This window comes from Amblyomma mixtum, chromosome 9 (assembly GCF_055824585.1).
Source record: "Amblyomma mixtum isolate Tamu chromosome 9, ASM5582458v1, whole genome shotgun sequence".
NCBI lineage: Eukaryota > Metazoa > Arthropoda > Arachnida > Ixodida > Ixodidae > Amblyomma > Amblyomma mixtum.
The window spans coordinates 9,654,830-9,671,601 of record NC_143020.1 but is presented as its reverse complement, the minus strand read 5'-3'; the positions used below and the strand labels follow the sequence as shown (position 1 = coordinate 9,671,601).

General features: G+C 49.1%; 1 protein-coding gene across 1 annotated transcript in view; it reads left to right on the top strand.

The window, feature by feature from the left end:
* The window catches only part of LOC149328270 (sphingosine-1-phosphate phosphatase 2-like), a 63,717-nt gene that overhangs the window by 33,797 nt on the left and 13,148 nt on the right, over positions 1-16,772 (top strand). The window contains exon 2 of the mRNA XM_089560099.1: positions 15,558-15,647. Within this exon, the coding sequence (XP_089416225.1) occupies positions 15,558-15,647 (90 nt within the window). The remainder of the gene's footprint in view (positions 1-15,557; positions 15,648-16,772) is intronic.

Below are 16,772 nucleotides of genomic sequence, written 5' to 3'. Positions count from 1 at the left end.
AATCTGACAGAGGAAACTTTCAGCGCTAGCTACCCGTCCTGAAATATAATGCTAGCGCATTTCACTCTTAAAGGGACCCTGAAATGATTTCGAAGGGCATGTTCTAGTGCTACAGATCAGTAGAGGTGGCGTTTGCGGATATTCGAGTCAAATTTGAAAGCTCTGCATGGACCCTGTAAGTTATAAATAATTTTTTTTTAAGAATCGCTGCTGAGAATTTAGCGGCGATTGTGCACATATGTGCTCCACGTATGTGCCGAGGACGCAGGGGGTACAAGTTGGTGTGGTGCGCTCCGCTTGAGGGGAAGGATATACGTTGCCTAGGTTCCGGAGTACTTTCGATCACTAAATATGCGGAATGCTTACTCCTGACAACTGAGGTGTATTCCCACTCCGAGGCATGCAGTTAGCTATGCCGGGAGGCTCTTAAACGTGACACCGGAGGTTCTAAGGTTAGCAAATAGACGAGACTGAAAGCTCGGTTGAAATCTTCGCAGCTTCTAGAACGTCGCTTCTTATGAAGAGGGAGTTTGTTTCCGTTATCAACCGCAGGTACTTCGTGTTTGTAGCAATGAAAATCTGTCCCAGGACTTTGGCAGCATACGTTGCACCTTAATAAAGGGAGTGCGCGCTCATTCCCATTTTACTCCCTTCGTGTTTGTAGTGCAGCTAGTCGTTTGTAGCGCAAGAAGCACTTCATAAGTACGGTTTTCTCTCAGGCAGGAAGAGCAGTCCTTCAGAGAGAACGTGTTCGCGCAGCTGCAGCGTCTCGCCGAAAGTGTCCGCCTTGAGTTACGCCGTAGTCCCGATGGCTCCCGACAGATGGCTCTGTAACTGCGGTGTCAGTTGTCAACTGTCAACTGTCAGTTGACAGTTGACAGCCGTGCTGTGCGGACGTGCGTTTTTGGTGCTCTTCGGATCACGCGTGGAGACCGGGACCGGACAGACTGCGAGAGCGTCTGCGTAAAATAGATGAGTACTTTCCTTTAATAGTTTTAAAAGTGCGTTTAGTTTTTTAGGCTGTTAGGGGAAGTGCAGGTTAAGGAATAGAATTTAGGTCAGTGACCTAATTTCGGCCGGGACTATTTGGCCGACAGTTGTCTCAGTGTTTTTTTTTTGTGCGTTAACTTTTAGAGAGATAGCTATTTTTTTCCAAGTGATTGATCGGCATTTGCGGTAGCCAGACTTTTATTTGATTTTGCACGTGTTTTCAAGTGTTTTCGTCTTGAGCGTGTAGATATCTGGGCATTTGGTGCAAGCAATAATCGAGTGTTGCTACGATGGTTAAGTTACTGAAGGTTAGATGTATGGAGTGTGAGGAATCGGTGAATTTAAAAGAAACGCGGTTCGATTCAGTGGAGGAGGCCGAAGGCGCAGATTTTATGTGCAAATTCTGCGTATTAGGTGCACGCCTGGACAGGGCTGAACAGGCGAACAGCGAACTAGTGCTAAGGATGGATGCTCTAGAAACAGAGTTACAGATAGAGAGGGCAGAGAAGCGTAAGCTTCAAGTACAGCTATCTCAGATCGAGTCAAAAACGGCTGACACCGCCATTGGAAGCCACAATGGCGGGCATTCCAGCGCCAGCCACGTGGATGGGGCTTGCACTGGCATGGACAGCGAGGGGCCAGTAGGTCAGACATGTCCAGGCAGGAACAGCTATGCACAGGTGGCAGCTGGGAATTCGAGAGGTGGTACTGAGAAGGGGTCCGGGCTACTTCCAGGAAATGAGGGCACAGTCGCTGATAAGAGGCAGCGAGATCCGGAAGTTAGGAGGGAGTGGCAGAGTACCCTAGTGCTTATCGCTGGTGACTCAAACATGGGGCGCTGCAAAAGAGCGATTCTGGACCGGGTGAAGGGTGATAGGCGGGTAGCAGTCGGGGTGTTTCCAGGAAAGACAATGGACGATGTCCTGACAGCGACTAAAAGTGAACTTTCCGAGAAGGCTGCAAGGCGTAACTTGGTAGTGGTAGCGGCGGGGCTAAATGATGTCCTGAATGGTAACGCCGCACAAGTAGGGAAAACATTAGCTGAGGGAGTTGACGGTATAAGGGCGATAGCACAGCAAGCGCAGATCGTGGTGTGTACAGTGCCTGAGGTACAAGGAAGGAATGCAGAGGTTGCTAAAGACGTTGTGAATCTTAATCGCGAGATAAGGCAGTTAGGCCTCGAGAAAGGCTTTGAGGTGGTAGAAATAAACAAGGAAGTGCACAGGGCAGGTTCGGGCAGAGACTTTGGACGAGATGGCATCCATTTCAGTGGAAGGGTAGGAGAAGAGATAGGCAGGCGCCTGGGAGGCCGAGCGGTAGCTTTTTTAGGGGGTCCACGGTGGCTCAGGGCGTAGGTGTAGGTAGAAGCGATGTAAATGTAACAATGGCGGCTGATCCCAACAAAATGGCCACTAGGAGGCCCAGAAAGAAAACTACGAAAAAGAAATTTAACGCCAGGATCAGTTACATAAACATGCAAGGGGGTAGAAAGAGAGCGAAATGGCTAGAAATAGAACAGCAGTTAAAGGACGAAGCAGTAGGTGTGTACGCTCTATGCGAGACACATCTGAGGGATCTAGAAGATCCACCTTTCATCGATGGCTATGTCTGGGAAGGGTGCAACAGAACAACAACGGAGAAGAAGGGAGGAGGAGTAGGTATGCTGATACATCAAGGAACAAATTGGCAAAGAATAAAATCAACTTGCAAAGAACATGTCTGGGTATCAGGTACAATTGCTGGCAAAAGGACATGGCTAGGGGTAGTTTATTTAGGGACCGGGGACAAATGCAGGCAAGAAAACAAGGATCTAGTTAAGTGCCTCAATGACGATATAAAGCAGATTGGAGACGGTGTCGATATTATTTTGCTTGGAGACATGAACGGCCATATCGAGGATCTGGATGGATACACAGATTGTAACGGGAAGTTAATGCTAGACTTGTGTGAGCGGCACAACTTAGTTATTGTCAATAGAGAAACTAAATGTGAGGGACAAATCACGTGGGAATCCCGTAACAGGCAAACAACCATTGACTACTGTCTAATGTCGCAGGGCATCTATAGCAAGCTCGCAATAATGGAAATAGACGAAGAGGGGAAGGACAGCCTAGGAAGTGATCATAAACGTATTAGTCTACAGTTGGGAGCCCTAGTCAAAAGAGAAATGCAACGAAGTCCAAAAGACAACGCAAAATTAAATGATGAACAAATAGCGCTAATATCAGCCGATATAGAAGAAATAATTGAGAAACGCCACATGGAAAATTGGGATTATAATCAGTTGGAACTGCTCATCGCTACAAAAATGAAACAAGTGAAAGGAGTTAACCGCTGGAGAGGAAAGAGGAAGCCACGAAGCTGGTGGAATATGGAAATTAAGGAGGCCATCGAACAACGACGGGTGGCTTCAAGGGAACACAGAGAAGCAAAGAGGGCGCAGTTATCTGTAGAGGAAATAGAAAAAAAATGGGAATCTTATCGACAAAAGAAACAGCAAGTTCAGGTCCTAGTCCAGGCTAAAATAAAGCAGTCCTCTGATAAATGGCTGGCTGAAGTTCGCGAGGCAAATAAAGGGGGGCCAAGAAAATTCTGGAACCATATAAGCTGGTTGGGAAAAACAAATCAAAGAAAGCAGGAACAGATTATAGATGCTGAGGGAAAATGTTTGGAGGGAGACGATGCTGTGGACTACATTACGTCATTTATAGCTGCGTCTTTTAGCGACGCCAATGGGGTAATCTCCCCAAGTGAGGCGGCAACACAGGACAGCACAAAAGAGAACAGCTTAGAACTGACTAGTCTTAACTGGGAAAAGGCGGAAGCGAATATTCCTAAAACCACATCCGCAGGGATAGACGAAATTCCAATTAAGCTGATTAATGAACTTGGCCCAAGAAGCAAGGACGCGCTGATAAAAGCATTGGAGGCAGTCATAACAAATCAGCAAATTCCGCACAGCTGGAGACAGAGTAAAATGAATTTGATTTATAAAGGGAAAGGAGATAAGATGAACATAAAATCCTTCCGTCCGATTACGATAACATCTGTTATGTACAGGCTGGCAATGCAGGCGGTGAAATTAAAAATGCAGTCATGGGTAGAAGGGAATAGGATACTCGGAGAACTTCAGAATGGGTTCAGAAGGGGTAGGCGGTTAGATGATAGCCTGTTCGTGCTTACCCAATGCATAGAAATAGCTAAGGCGGAAAATAGACCTCTGTTTATAGCCTTTCTAGACATAAGCGGTGCATACGATAACGTGAACAGGGAACTCCTGTGGAGCATATTGAAAGATTTAGGTATCGGTGATGAGGTAATTGATTTTCTACAGGAAATCTACCGAGATAATGAAGTTGAAATTACATGGGAAGGGAAAAAAAGTACCACAACTGTAGGGGTGCACAAAGGATTAAGGCAAGGTTGCCCTCTATCACCGCTGCTGTTCATGCTTTACGTGATAAATATGGAAAGAAGGCTAGAAGAAAGTAATCTGGGTTATAATCTATCGTACAGATTAGGCGGAAATGTAATTGAGCAGCGACTCCCGGGTTTAATGTATGCGGACGATATTGTACTGTTAGCAGATAGCCAGGAAGATTTACAAACTTTGGTTAATTGCTGTGGAGACGAAGGAGACGCTCTAGGATTCAGTTTTAGCGCAACTAAATCAGGTGTGATGATTTTTAACGATACAACTGATCAGGTGCTTACAATACAAGGCCACGAAATACCCAAAGTGGCCGAATACAAATACCTCGGGATATGGCTAAACGAAGGGCAGATATACACGGAAAAGCATGAACAGGCTCTTAGGGCAAAAGGACGAAGAGACGCCGGGATAATGAAACATAGGGCATTATGGGGGTACAACAAATATGAAGTACTAAGAGGTATTTGGAAAGGAATAATGGTGCCGGGACTTACTTTCGGCAATGCGGTTCTGTGCTTAAGGGCAGAAGTTCAGTCGAGATTAGACGTAAATCAGAGAGCTGTTGGAAGATTAGCACTAGGTGCCCACGGCAAAACCACAAACGAGGCAGTACAAGGGGATATGGGCTGGGCATCGTTCGAGGCACGGGAAGCTAAGAGTAAAATACTATATGAAGAACGCCTGAGGAAATTGGACGATAACAGATGGGCAGCTAAGGTATTTAAATATTTATACAGAAAGAACGTTGACTCACAGTGGCGGAAAAGAACTAGAAAACTAACCAGTAAGTATGCCGGTCATGAGGACGGAGAAAGAAAGAGCATTAAACGACAGGTTAAAAACGCGGAAGTTAAAAATTGGATGAATTCAATGGAAAAGAAACATAGTGTAGAACTATATCGATTCTGGAAAAGGCAGATCAGGAAAGAATTTTTCTATGATAACTCAAGAGGCAGTGCCCTACTTTTTGAAGCTAGATCAGGGTGTCTTAGAACGCGCAGCTACAAAAAGAAATTTAACGAAGAAGATGACACATGTGCAGTGTGTGGTAGATCTGTGGAAACAATTGAACACCTCATAATCAAATGTGATGGTATCCATCCGGATGTCGATGCAGGCACAGTCACTCTTTCTGAGGCCCTAGGGTTTAAAGATAACAATGGTCATGTAAATAAATCTGCAGTGGAAGTCAGCAAAAAGCGATTGGAGGATTGGTGGCTGAAAATCAGAGATGTGGCATAAGGTTAGAATAGTAGGAAACCGTAGGCAAAGTTGATGGAGAATCTTAATGAGAATTGCCAACACAGTAAACAAAAAAAAATAAATAAAGAAAGAAAAGCTGAGCATGGTGGCAATTGCCACCACCCCGTTTCAAAGGGGGCGCTCCTATCCATCCATCCATCCATCCATCCATCCAGGAAAGCTGGGGTTGCGTAACGAACTCGCAGCTTTTTCTCGGAAAGTGCTACCGCTCTTAGTGATTTTTTTTTTGTCTCGAGCGAATTTGGCACCTAATTTTTCGCTGCTGCACTGGAGTCGGGAAGAACAAGGCTTGCGCTTCGGTCCCATCCGCCGCTGTGGCTGAGCGGTTAGGAGGCTCGGCTACCGAGCCGGAGTACTCGGGTTCGAACCCGACCGCGGTGGCAGCGTTTCGATGGAGGGGAAACGCTGAAGGCGCCCGTGTGCTGTGCGATGTCAGTGCATGTTAAAAGATCCCCGGGTGGTAGAAATTATTCCGGAGACCTCCACTACGGCTCTCTCCTTCTTCTTTCACTCCTTCCTCCCTTCACTTACGGCGCGGTCCGGGTGTCCGCCGACATACTTGAGACAGTTATTGCGCTATTTCCTTTCCTCAAAGCGGGTTGTGATTCATTTGGGAACGACTGTTTCCCGGTCGACAATGTAGCGTAGGAATATTAAGGTGCCGTGTTGCTGAAAGCCCTGGGCAGTGCAATGCCTTTAGGGATATCACAGCTGGCGTCGTCGCTTCGGCGGACGCGGTTGATGCGACGCTCGTCTGTTATCTCTCAGTTTTTCTGCTCACATCTTTCAACTCTCTTCTGCCTGCACGTGACAGCGGTTGTGAGGCCCTTGCATTTTTCCTTTCCATCCTTCTTTCAGTCGCAACAACAGGAATACCTTTCCAAGGTCACACGCTGCGTTTTCTAGCACTGAAGGGTCCGTGTCCTGATTGCTGATTTTACAGTCTGCAAGGTTCAACTACACTGCTTGGGCCTAGGAGGCGTGCTTAGAGCTTCCAAAGGCGAACACAGTGAGGGACGTTGAGAGGACCGGTTTCATCACCGAGAGAGCTTTTGTTTCTGCAAGACGGTACATGTGTCAGCGCTGCTTACAAAACGCTTGGCACCGGGAGGTACTTGGCCCACAGTTGTCCGACTATATGCTTCAGTTCATTGTTGTCATGCACGTACGCCTCCTGACGCGGTGCCTCAGCGGCGATCTTTCAGTATTGACAAGTGATGCGGGCGGTGGATGCATGGATGGAAACAACTTTATTAAACACACACACAAAAAAAAATCTTCCAGGGTGGTCCCCTACTGGTCCAGGAGTCCACGGGCTTGTGCTTCATGTGAAGCCCGATCCTCCAGCCATTTCTGGCCGGCGGGCTGAGCGGTCCGTAAAGCAGCCTCCCAGGAAGAATGAGTGGGATTGGGGATGGGGGGTACTGCCTTTGGGGAAGGACATTCCCCTAAGGTAGTGGAAAAGTGTGGATCTGGGCACGCCACAGGTGGTACATTCAGGAGGAAAGGTGGGGTGAGTGGGGGAAATAAAACAGTCTGTCTGTAATTGTCGCCATGTGGCGCTGGATGAAGGCGACAAGGTACTGTGGGGTGGTGGCAGTGCCATGCGGCTGAGTTTGTAGAATGTTGTAATTTGATGATATGTATACAGGACCGATGTAGCCTCTTGCGCAGGGTTGGGTGCCTGATCTTCTGGGGTCCGGGAGGAGAGTTCTCGGGCCAGCGCATGAACGCGCTCATTACCGGGGATCGAGGCATGCCCAGGGACCCACGACACAGTAACCGTTCGGTCGAGAGAGGTGATTGTGGCAAGAATACGATGTGTTGCCGGCGTCGCCACGCCCTTTAGGTAGTGGCGGTACGCGGCCTTGGAGTCTGTGCAAATTTCGGTTACGTTTTTGTCAATGGTAGAGTGGGCCAGACCAAGTGCGATGGCGGCTCCCTCCGCTTCTGCAGGCGAATTAGTCCGGATAGTGGCGGCGGCCCCCACTGTGCCGTCTTCATAGGCTGCGACTGCCGTGAAATATCCTGGTTTCGAATTTTCTGCCGCGTCGACATAAAGGATATCAGAGCGGTTGCTGTATGTTTTCGTGTAATAGCTCGCTCGTGCCTGCCGCCTGCCCTGATGGAGACTAGCGCTCATATTGCGCGGTAGGGGCTTCTGATATATGTGATCCTGAGTGCGCAGAGAGGTCATGTAAGGTGTAGGACTTGTTGGGGTGGGAATGTGTGGATTGAGACGTAGCTGTCGCAGTAGCCCTTGTCCTGTTTCTGTTCGACTCAGGCGGACTAATTGGTTGGTGCGTTGAGCCTCTATTAATTCGATCACTGTATTGTGGGTACCAGTGGCCAGGAGACGTTTCGTGCCAACCGTCCGTGGAAGACGTAGGGCGGAGGTGAGAGCCGTGCGTATTAGGATGTCTGCCTGTTGTGTTTGCCGCTGAGTGAGTATGTGGTATTGGAGGTGGTATGTAATGCAGCTAATGATTAGTGCGTTTGTCATATTGAGGGTTTCGCGTTCAGACAGCCCATGATTGCGTGCTGCCATCCGCCTGATAAGTGCAGCGACCTGTTTGGTGTGTCTTTGCAAGAGCTGAAGGGTGGCGGTTGCATCGAGTGTGTTGTTAATGAGAAGGCCGAGAATCTTCACCTGAGGCACAATGGGCACTGGATTCCCGTGCATGTTCAGTTCAATCTGGGGGTCACTGGGGAGGGGCTTACGCTGCAGGAGTTCCGATTTATTTGGAGAGCAACGGAGGCCTGTGTTTGCTAAAAGAGTGGTGGTGATATCTATGGCGATTGCAGGATACCCTGGGCTGTTCCAAGGGATCCTCCCGTTGTCCAGAGGGTTATATCATCTGCGTATATGGCTGTGTGACTGCCATGGCTGTGTACTGCATGAAAGGGGATCGGAACTCGACTTTCGAGTGTGCGCAGTCCTCCTAGTCTTTTTGCGTGCAGCCCATCGCTTCTTTAAGCGAACAAATGTGTTACCTGACATGGTGTGCAGCTACACCCCTGTTTCCCCTGGGGTCTTATTCGGCTGTGCGCAGCGTCACCGACGTTGTTTTGGCTTGGGCAATGGTTGGTAGATGTTCCTACAGTCGAGTACAAGTCGAGAAACCGGAGGGGAACGCTCCTCAGAGGAGGCCCCCCTGTCAATGACGTCGGCAGTTTTTCATGACGCCGTGTTCGATCCCCTAGCGTGACATCGCAGGTAGCAGGACCCTCCGTGAAATCGGATTAACCGTGACGTAATCACACTCGGTCGACTCCATTAGCTGAAGGGACTCTTTTAAAAGGCTTCTGCGATGGGTTCTTGACTTGTATCGGGCTATAACTTCGCGTGTGTTCTTTCTTCTTTGTAAAGTTTGTGCCCACAAAAAAGCCTCGTGAATAACTTAAAACTTTTAACGCAGAAGACAGGGACAAAGTACTACCATTTCAAATTGATTGCCAAGCCATGCTTTATTTTTTTATTGGAGAGGGAGTAGAGGGATGGGCGCCAGTCCTCTGTGGTCCGCTATTTCTCCATGTAAAACTTTCAAACACAACGTTCGTTCTTCACCCAGAGAGCGCATCTTACTCCTCGACTGTCCATGGTGGTGGTCCACAGAAGCGGGTGCCGTGGTCCCGGGTCTCGGTCCGCTGTGGAACGAAGCAATCTACCCAGAAGGAAGGCCTCGGCGGGATGTTGACGCATTTCGGGGCTGTGCGGCGCGTATAGCACTGACGACGCGACGCCGGCTCGACGATAAAGGCCAATTGTGGCGCGCCCGACTGAGCAAGCCGCTTGCATTTGAACGGTCCACAGCCTGCCCTTTGATAGGATGTTTGTGCCCGGGATGCGCGACATTTTGATTTATTCCCCGATGCATACTTTTCTCGCATTTCCTTGCTTTTGGCACCGGAGCAACGGGAAGCTTAGGGGCTTTACGGAAAGCTGCGTTGCAACGACATCTACAGGCTGCATCTGGGATCGAGACAGCCAATGCGTGGCTTTTACTATCAGCAGGCATGTCGCTTGGCTCGTTTCAATGTTATGTGCTTTAGCTCGCCAAAATGCCGTAGTTTTCCGTTGCTCCGGCTCCTGCCGTGTAGAGTATACCACTTTTGTCCCCGATAGTACCTAGTGCGTTACGTTATCAGGATGCATGTCGTTTTCGCGGCAGCCTATGTGTTGCTTCATCGTGGATACCGTTCTTCGGGGTATTCGGACGTGCTTTTTTGTGTCGGCAGCCGTCGTAAAACTGCGTTATTTCCTGCGGGCGTCTTTCTTGAGTCGTGAAAATTCAGCCCGTATGCGTGTGGTGGGAGACAGTGTTTGGCCTGTGGGTGCATATGGGCCGACTATTCTATGCGGCGCGGAGGTGACTGATGGGTGGGGAGGGTGAGGGCTTCACTTAACGATGATGCAAACGGGCAAAGACGGCGGCTTTTTCACATTGTGACATTTAGTCGGCTACAACTCAAGAACGCAGCGGCTTTTTCCCCTGAGAGGGGACCCCCCTTCCAGCCAGTGGCGTCGGCCGATTCTTATGAACCTGTTAGCGTGGCAATGTAGGGAATGGCAAATGAAAGGGCATAGTCCCCTCCTTGCATTGTGGCGCCGCTCCCTGCATTGTCATGCTAGAAGGGTCATGATAATCGGCCGACGCCATTGGCTCGAAGGGGGTCCCCTCTGACGGGAAAAAGCCGCTGTGTTCTTTAGTTGCATCTGACTGTAGTACTGCTTTAAAAGAAAAGAAACTCCGGGCAAGCGAGGAGCCAACTAACCTCGGATTTCGCGGTAGGGTTCCGGTCGTGTTACCTTTCGGCTACCGGTTATTTTTGTTACATTGCATATATTAAACGCGTTAAACCGGTTGCTCCTGTTTTTAAATGAGCATATGCAGCAGTTTGACCCTCGTGGCTAGCTGCGTTGTACGTTTCGAGAAGTCCAGAGAAGTCACGCCAGTATCGCTGTCGTATTATGGCTTGCACACTCGGTAAGTGTAGAAACGAAAGCCAGAAAAAAAAAATGCTGCGCACCGCATGAAATGCTCATCCAGAAAGAATTGAAGGTCTGCCCTTCCTGAACCGAAAACACTGCGCCTGCAGCTGTGGTGGTGGTGGTAGAAAACGTTTATTTGCTCTATTTTACAGTGCTTTTTGCGGCTTCAGATAGTCTTCGATCTTCTCTTCAGGGTCGGTTCCCCAGTCCAGGGCTCCGCTGAGGGTATATATGCCCTGCGTGCACGCCTTACTAGTCCTTGTTGGACTTTCAGGACGTCGCTGGATAGCATCCTCGCCCACTGTTCCGCACTCGTTTTTTCTATTATGGCTAGCTCGTCTGTTTTCTGCAAGCCGATGTGGTGTGGTATAGGGTTGGTTTTCTGTTACGTAATTAGTTGCATTAAAAAGCGCCTGCAGCTGTGGCGGTGGTGGTGGAAAACGTTTATTGCTCTATTTTACAGTTGTTTTTGCGGCTTCAGATAGAGTCTTCCATCTTCTCTTCAGGGTCGGTTCCCCAGTCCAGGGCTCCGCTGAGGGTAGCTGCCCTGCGTGCACGCCTTACTAGTCCTTGTTGGACTTTCAGGATGTCGCTGGATAGCATCCTCGCCCACTGTTCCGCACTCGGGTTTTCTATCATGGCTAGCTCGTCTGTTTTCTGCAAGCCCATGTGGTACGGTATAGGGTTGGTTTGTCTCCACACCGCGGGCACTCGCTCTTGTACTGTGTGGGGTAGATTTTGCTTAGCATGTTAGGCACGGGAATGTTCCCGTTTGTAACTGTCGCCATGCTACGGCGTCTTCTCTATTGAGTTGTTTGTGTCGGGGCGGGTATTTTCGTCTGATCCCTCTGTAGTAGTTAAGAATGTCTGTATAGCTTTGGGCTACCGGCTCGGGTTCCTCAGCGGGGTCGAGAATGTTGGATGCTCGGTTTGTTGCGCACCCTCGAGCTATCCTATCCGCCTCCTCATTTCCCGTAATGTCGGTATGTCCCGGCACCCAAACTATCGTGTGTTTGGCCAGGTTGTTTTCGGTTTTGCCACTTGAGCGGAGAATGCGGAGCGCGCTGTGGCTGATTCTGCCGTTTAGGTAGTTACGATATGAAGCTTGCGAGTCGGTGAGTTCTCTAGCAGTTCTCTACACATATCTTTCTGCAGTTCCTTACTTGTGTTTGTAGTTTATTTTTTATTTTTATTTTTGTTGTGTCCCCTTTCCTTTTGTGTGTGTGTTACCAGTGCAGTGTTCCGTCCTAACGGCCACTTGCCCCCCTTTTCGCGCGCTGTCGCCAGATGACCCCCACGGTGCGCCCCCGCACCCTCCTCCTGTTTTGGGAAGCCACTCCCTCCCGTGGACGCTTCACCGCTCCCTCCTTTCTTCGGGCGGCCAGCAGGGTTGCCGTGTGTGGCTACTTTGCGCCAAATTGGCTACTTTTGGGACCTATTGGCGGCAGAAATTTGAGCCTGGCTACATGGCTACTTTTCGGCTACATTTGAATTCGAAGTTAGGAATTAATAATGGACCCATTTTTCCGCCAATAGTCCCAGTGCATCTTTGCTTGAGTGCGTTAGAATGCCACAAGTGAATACTATTATTCTACGGTGACCGCCCTTTTGTTGAAATTTTACCTGTAATCATGCTCTAACTTAAAATATTTCTCGCTCCTGTGTTCTCCCAGGCGAGACTCCGAAACATTGACTCCACTATGCAATGCTGATATTGTCACGTTGTAGTGACGGCAGTCCAGCGGTCAGGAAGACACCAACAAGTCTTGTAAACGAAGCTCTTTATTTGGGCTGACTTGCGCCCGCAAAAGAACTGAATCACTCGGTGGCGGCGTAAGCAACAAACGTGCTCGTCGGTCGTCGAACTACGAATGCCCGCTGCTCGCGGCATCGTTCAGTTTAAAGCCGGCAAGGAAACTTCGAGATAACAGGTCGAGATCATCTAGGGTAATCTGGAAACACGTAGATGCAGCTCGGCATGGCTGTGATCAATCGAGATTAGTCTGGTCGCTTCTCGCGTCACGAACACAAATGATAACACCCCTTTCCTGCTACCTTCCGCAAACGAACGGACACTACAATGATACGTGGAAATATGTAGCTTCCTTAGAACTAGCAATAAGAAATGTTCTATCTCCATTCACTGAATACGCCTCGGGTAAAAGGGAAGTGACTTGCTACTTAGCTGATAGACCTTGTGTCCTCAGTTGACTACTGCTTCAACGCGCGTTGATCGGCCGCCATGCCCGACTGCAACTTGTGTGGTGCTGAGAATTACAGACCTGGTTGAAGTTTTTCAGGGCACATGGTTTCTTTTTAGCTGATTAGTGGGGAACGGGAAAGACCGAAGAGTTTCAAAACGTGGTGACGAAGAATATTTGTATCGTACAGCGAGATAGAGCTTCAGGGGAGACATAAATGGCTGAAACGCCAGCCAAGTGATATGAAAAACTTTGGCCAATACATATGCATTCAATACATAAGAACTGCACATGGATATCAGTCTGTTTTCGCAATAGAAAGCTAATAAAATATCACAAGAGAAAAATGAAAAAAGAAATAGGAGCATGAAATCATGTCCTTCTTTACAGAGCAGTGAAGAAATTTCATGCAAAGAACAATGCCACGCATGCCATATTTATATTGGAATTAAAATTTTTATGGCAGTGGCTTAGGAACCCAAATAATTTCTCCTCTGCTGAAAAGAAAAAAAACTCTTCTGGTTATTTTACCACACTTTCACTACCTAAAGAAATTCCTCGCGCGTTTCCGTTCGGCTGTAACATCATGTTCATACGTTTCCTTTCATTTGATTAGCGATGCTATTATAGTTAAAAGTTATTCACATCCACTGTTAACCTGCATCCTGCTGGAATGATAAATTACTTGGGACTTTTCTGCTTCTGGTGCCGCTTTTCTGCGACTTCGGCGCTTTTTTGGCTATTTTTGACACTTCGACGACATGTTGGCTACTTCTGTTATTTTTGTGGCTCTTTTTCGAGTTTATAACCTGGCAACCCTGGGTCGGCCAGTTCGGCTCCTACGTCGGTCGACGCTGGTCGCACCCTCATCAGCTGTAAATACAGTCTTAAAATACCGTGTGCGTCTTTCGCTGCATTGAACACAGCGACCGGACACGGCAGTTTTTATTTTTGTTTTCTATTTTATTTTTGTTTTTATTTTATTTCATTTTATTATGTTTTGCATTTGTTATCTATTTTTATTTCGCGCTCCGCTGCCTCCCAAGGTCGTTTTGCATACTGACATGACCTTGAAGAACTGGAGCAGAGAGCTTTTGCTCTAAAAACGTTCATAAGCGCTATTCGTAGCGGCCATCGCTGAACGAGGTTAGAATCTCGGGATCTGGAAAAAAAAAATGAGGTTGCCGGATTTTATACGCCACATATGTTTCCCCGAGGCTAAATGACTGCATACACCGGGCGATACCATGATGGCTGTCACCACTGTTAGTAACAATGTGGAAAAGGACGTGCGTGAGAGTGCGCCTCTCGCTCTGGGGAATAATTGTATGTGAATTCTGTGCATTAATAGACAGCTTCGGCATACCGTGTACCGTGTTACCATCACCGGTAGCGGAGTACCGGGAGCCCGTACACATTCGGAAATGGCCTTGACGGCGCCAGGTGGCGCCAGGTACCCGGCAGCTGCGCGCGCGCCTGCAGCATCAGGACCAGGAACGCAGGCTCAGTGGTTGTGCGCGGGCACCCGGTACTCCGGTAACGGTAACATCGTACAATAGACACCTTTAGCATACCGTGTACCGTGTTACCGTTACCGGAGTACCGGAAACCCGCCTACTGGCGGTGATTACGCACTGATTGGTTACGAAGCTGCGGGCGTGAGCACAGCTGCCGGGTATGTGGCGCCATCTAGCGCCCTCAAGGTGATCTGCGCATGCGCATTGGCTGCGCGTTGGCTCCCGGTACTCCGGTACCGGTAACGCTAACACGGTACACGGTATGCTAAAGGTGTCTACTGTATGCTAAAAGGGGGCTACTAGACACCTTTAGCATTCCGTGTACCGTGTTACCGTTACCGGCACCGGAGCACCAGGAGCCCGCCCACAGCCGCTGAGCACGCGCTGATTCGTCCCGATGCTGGCCAGATCCTACGAAGGTTCCCTCTCCGAACCGTTCTTTTACGGAGTGACGTAAAAATGACGACGAAAAACGGTTCCTTTCAGCGCCGTGGCCACGCCCCGTGACGTAGACGAAAAACGCGGAGCTGCCTCCGGAAGTTTTTCGTCACGCCGGACATGACAACGGTCGGCTAATGAGACGGGGCGAAAGGAATTGGTTCCGGAACGGAACCGCAGTAGGATCTGGCCCATGCTTGTCGTCAAGGCAATTTGCGCATGAGCATTGGCTGCGCGCAAGCTCCCGGTACTCCGGTAACGGTAACACGGTGCACGGTATGCTAAAGGGGGGCCGAAAACTGGGCGAGTTGGTGAACGTTCAACATTATGTACAGCGCGAAAAACGAAGACAGGGAAGAAACACGTAAACAAGCAAGGAGGGCCTTTACCTGAGTACCGGGAGGCCGCGTGCTGTCCGTGCACGTGCGCAGATCGCCTTGAGGTCGCCAGGTACCCGGAAGCTGCGCGTGCATCTGCTGCATCTAGACCAATCAGCACCTGCTGCATCCAGACCAATCAGCGCGTGCGCACTGGCGGTGGGCGGGCTCGCGGTACTACGGTAACGGTAACACGGTACATGGTATGCTAAAGGTGTCTAATTCGGCATCTAAGACTGCTGCTGTTTCCAAGTAGCTACACGCTGGGCGAGGCGCGTTGCTGCATGGAGAACAGGTATGTGTTGTGGATCGTAGTTTATTTTTCTTCTCTTTTTCCCTGCGCAGTACAACTTCGCGGCAGCGCTGCTGGTGTGCGTGGTGTGGTGCTCCCTGCTCTGCGTCAGCCGCCTGTACCTGGGCATGCACACCGTGCTGGTGAGTGGCACAGCCGAGCATTTTGGATCTCGAGCTATCGTGGCGTGTTTGTGTGAGGACACAGCTCGAGACTTTCATACCTACAGCAGCTGCATCTTATCTGTACTCACCTGTGGGGCGGAAGCTTGGAAGTTGAAAATGTTTTACGCGATAGCATGAGGAGCCAGTTTTTTCCTGCGTTGTGTGTCACTGCCTCACTTGGTGAGGCGGCTGTTTCTGAGGCAAAGATTGTGGGTCCCCGTATTGTTCCACTAGTGTGGGACTGATTGTGTGCAAATCTGCGGAGGCCTAGCTCAGAATTCCTTACCACAACTTGTGTCACTGTTGGTCGGGAGTCACTGTCAACCAACACTTGCAAGGGTGCCATGGGAACGGGTCACACTATGGGTGCGTATGGGGAACGGCTGTGCTTTTGCTTTGCCACATGCAATGCACGATTAAGTGTCCCTCTTTGAGGCTACTTTATTTTAAAATTAAATTGAGTACAGCGCAAAAATGATAGGTGCACAGTTAAGTCACAGGAAGAGAGCTGGGTGGGCCAAGGAACAAACGTGACTAGTTGAAATCAAGAAGTGGTCATGAGGAAGACATATAATGCAAAACAAGATAACCGATGGTCATTAAGGGTAACGGAGCTGATTCCTGGGGGGATGAGGTGAGCGAATGAGATTAAGAAATTTGCGGGGATTGGATGGTCTCATCTGTCTCATAGAGGCTATTTTCCTGCAGAGTACATAGTTAGGCTGATGACGATGCACATGGACGCTCCGCTCCTGTAAACGCCTCTCCGATTTGAGTGCCAGCGTCATTGCCCTTTTCGGAATGGGGCCCTTTTGGTCACCTCTGTTCGTTCGTTTTCTCGTCACACGCGATGTGCCGCCACCCGTGGAGAGTAGTATCTTATGTTTCTGCTCTCACTTTGTGCCTTTCTGCATTTTTCTTTTTTTTTTAAAGCTAAGGTACCAGCCCGATGTCCACCCGGTACAGAGGGTGTAGCCACCAGATCATCGACATGCATCGTCATGATTAGTTGCTTACGTGAGAACGGCTGGTGGATGCTGTCCACTTTAACTCTTCTCAAAGTACCTGTCACAAAGGAAAAAATAACAAAAATCAGAGGACCAG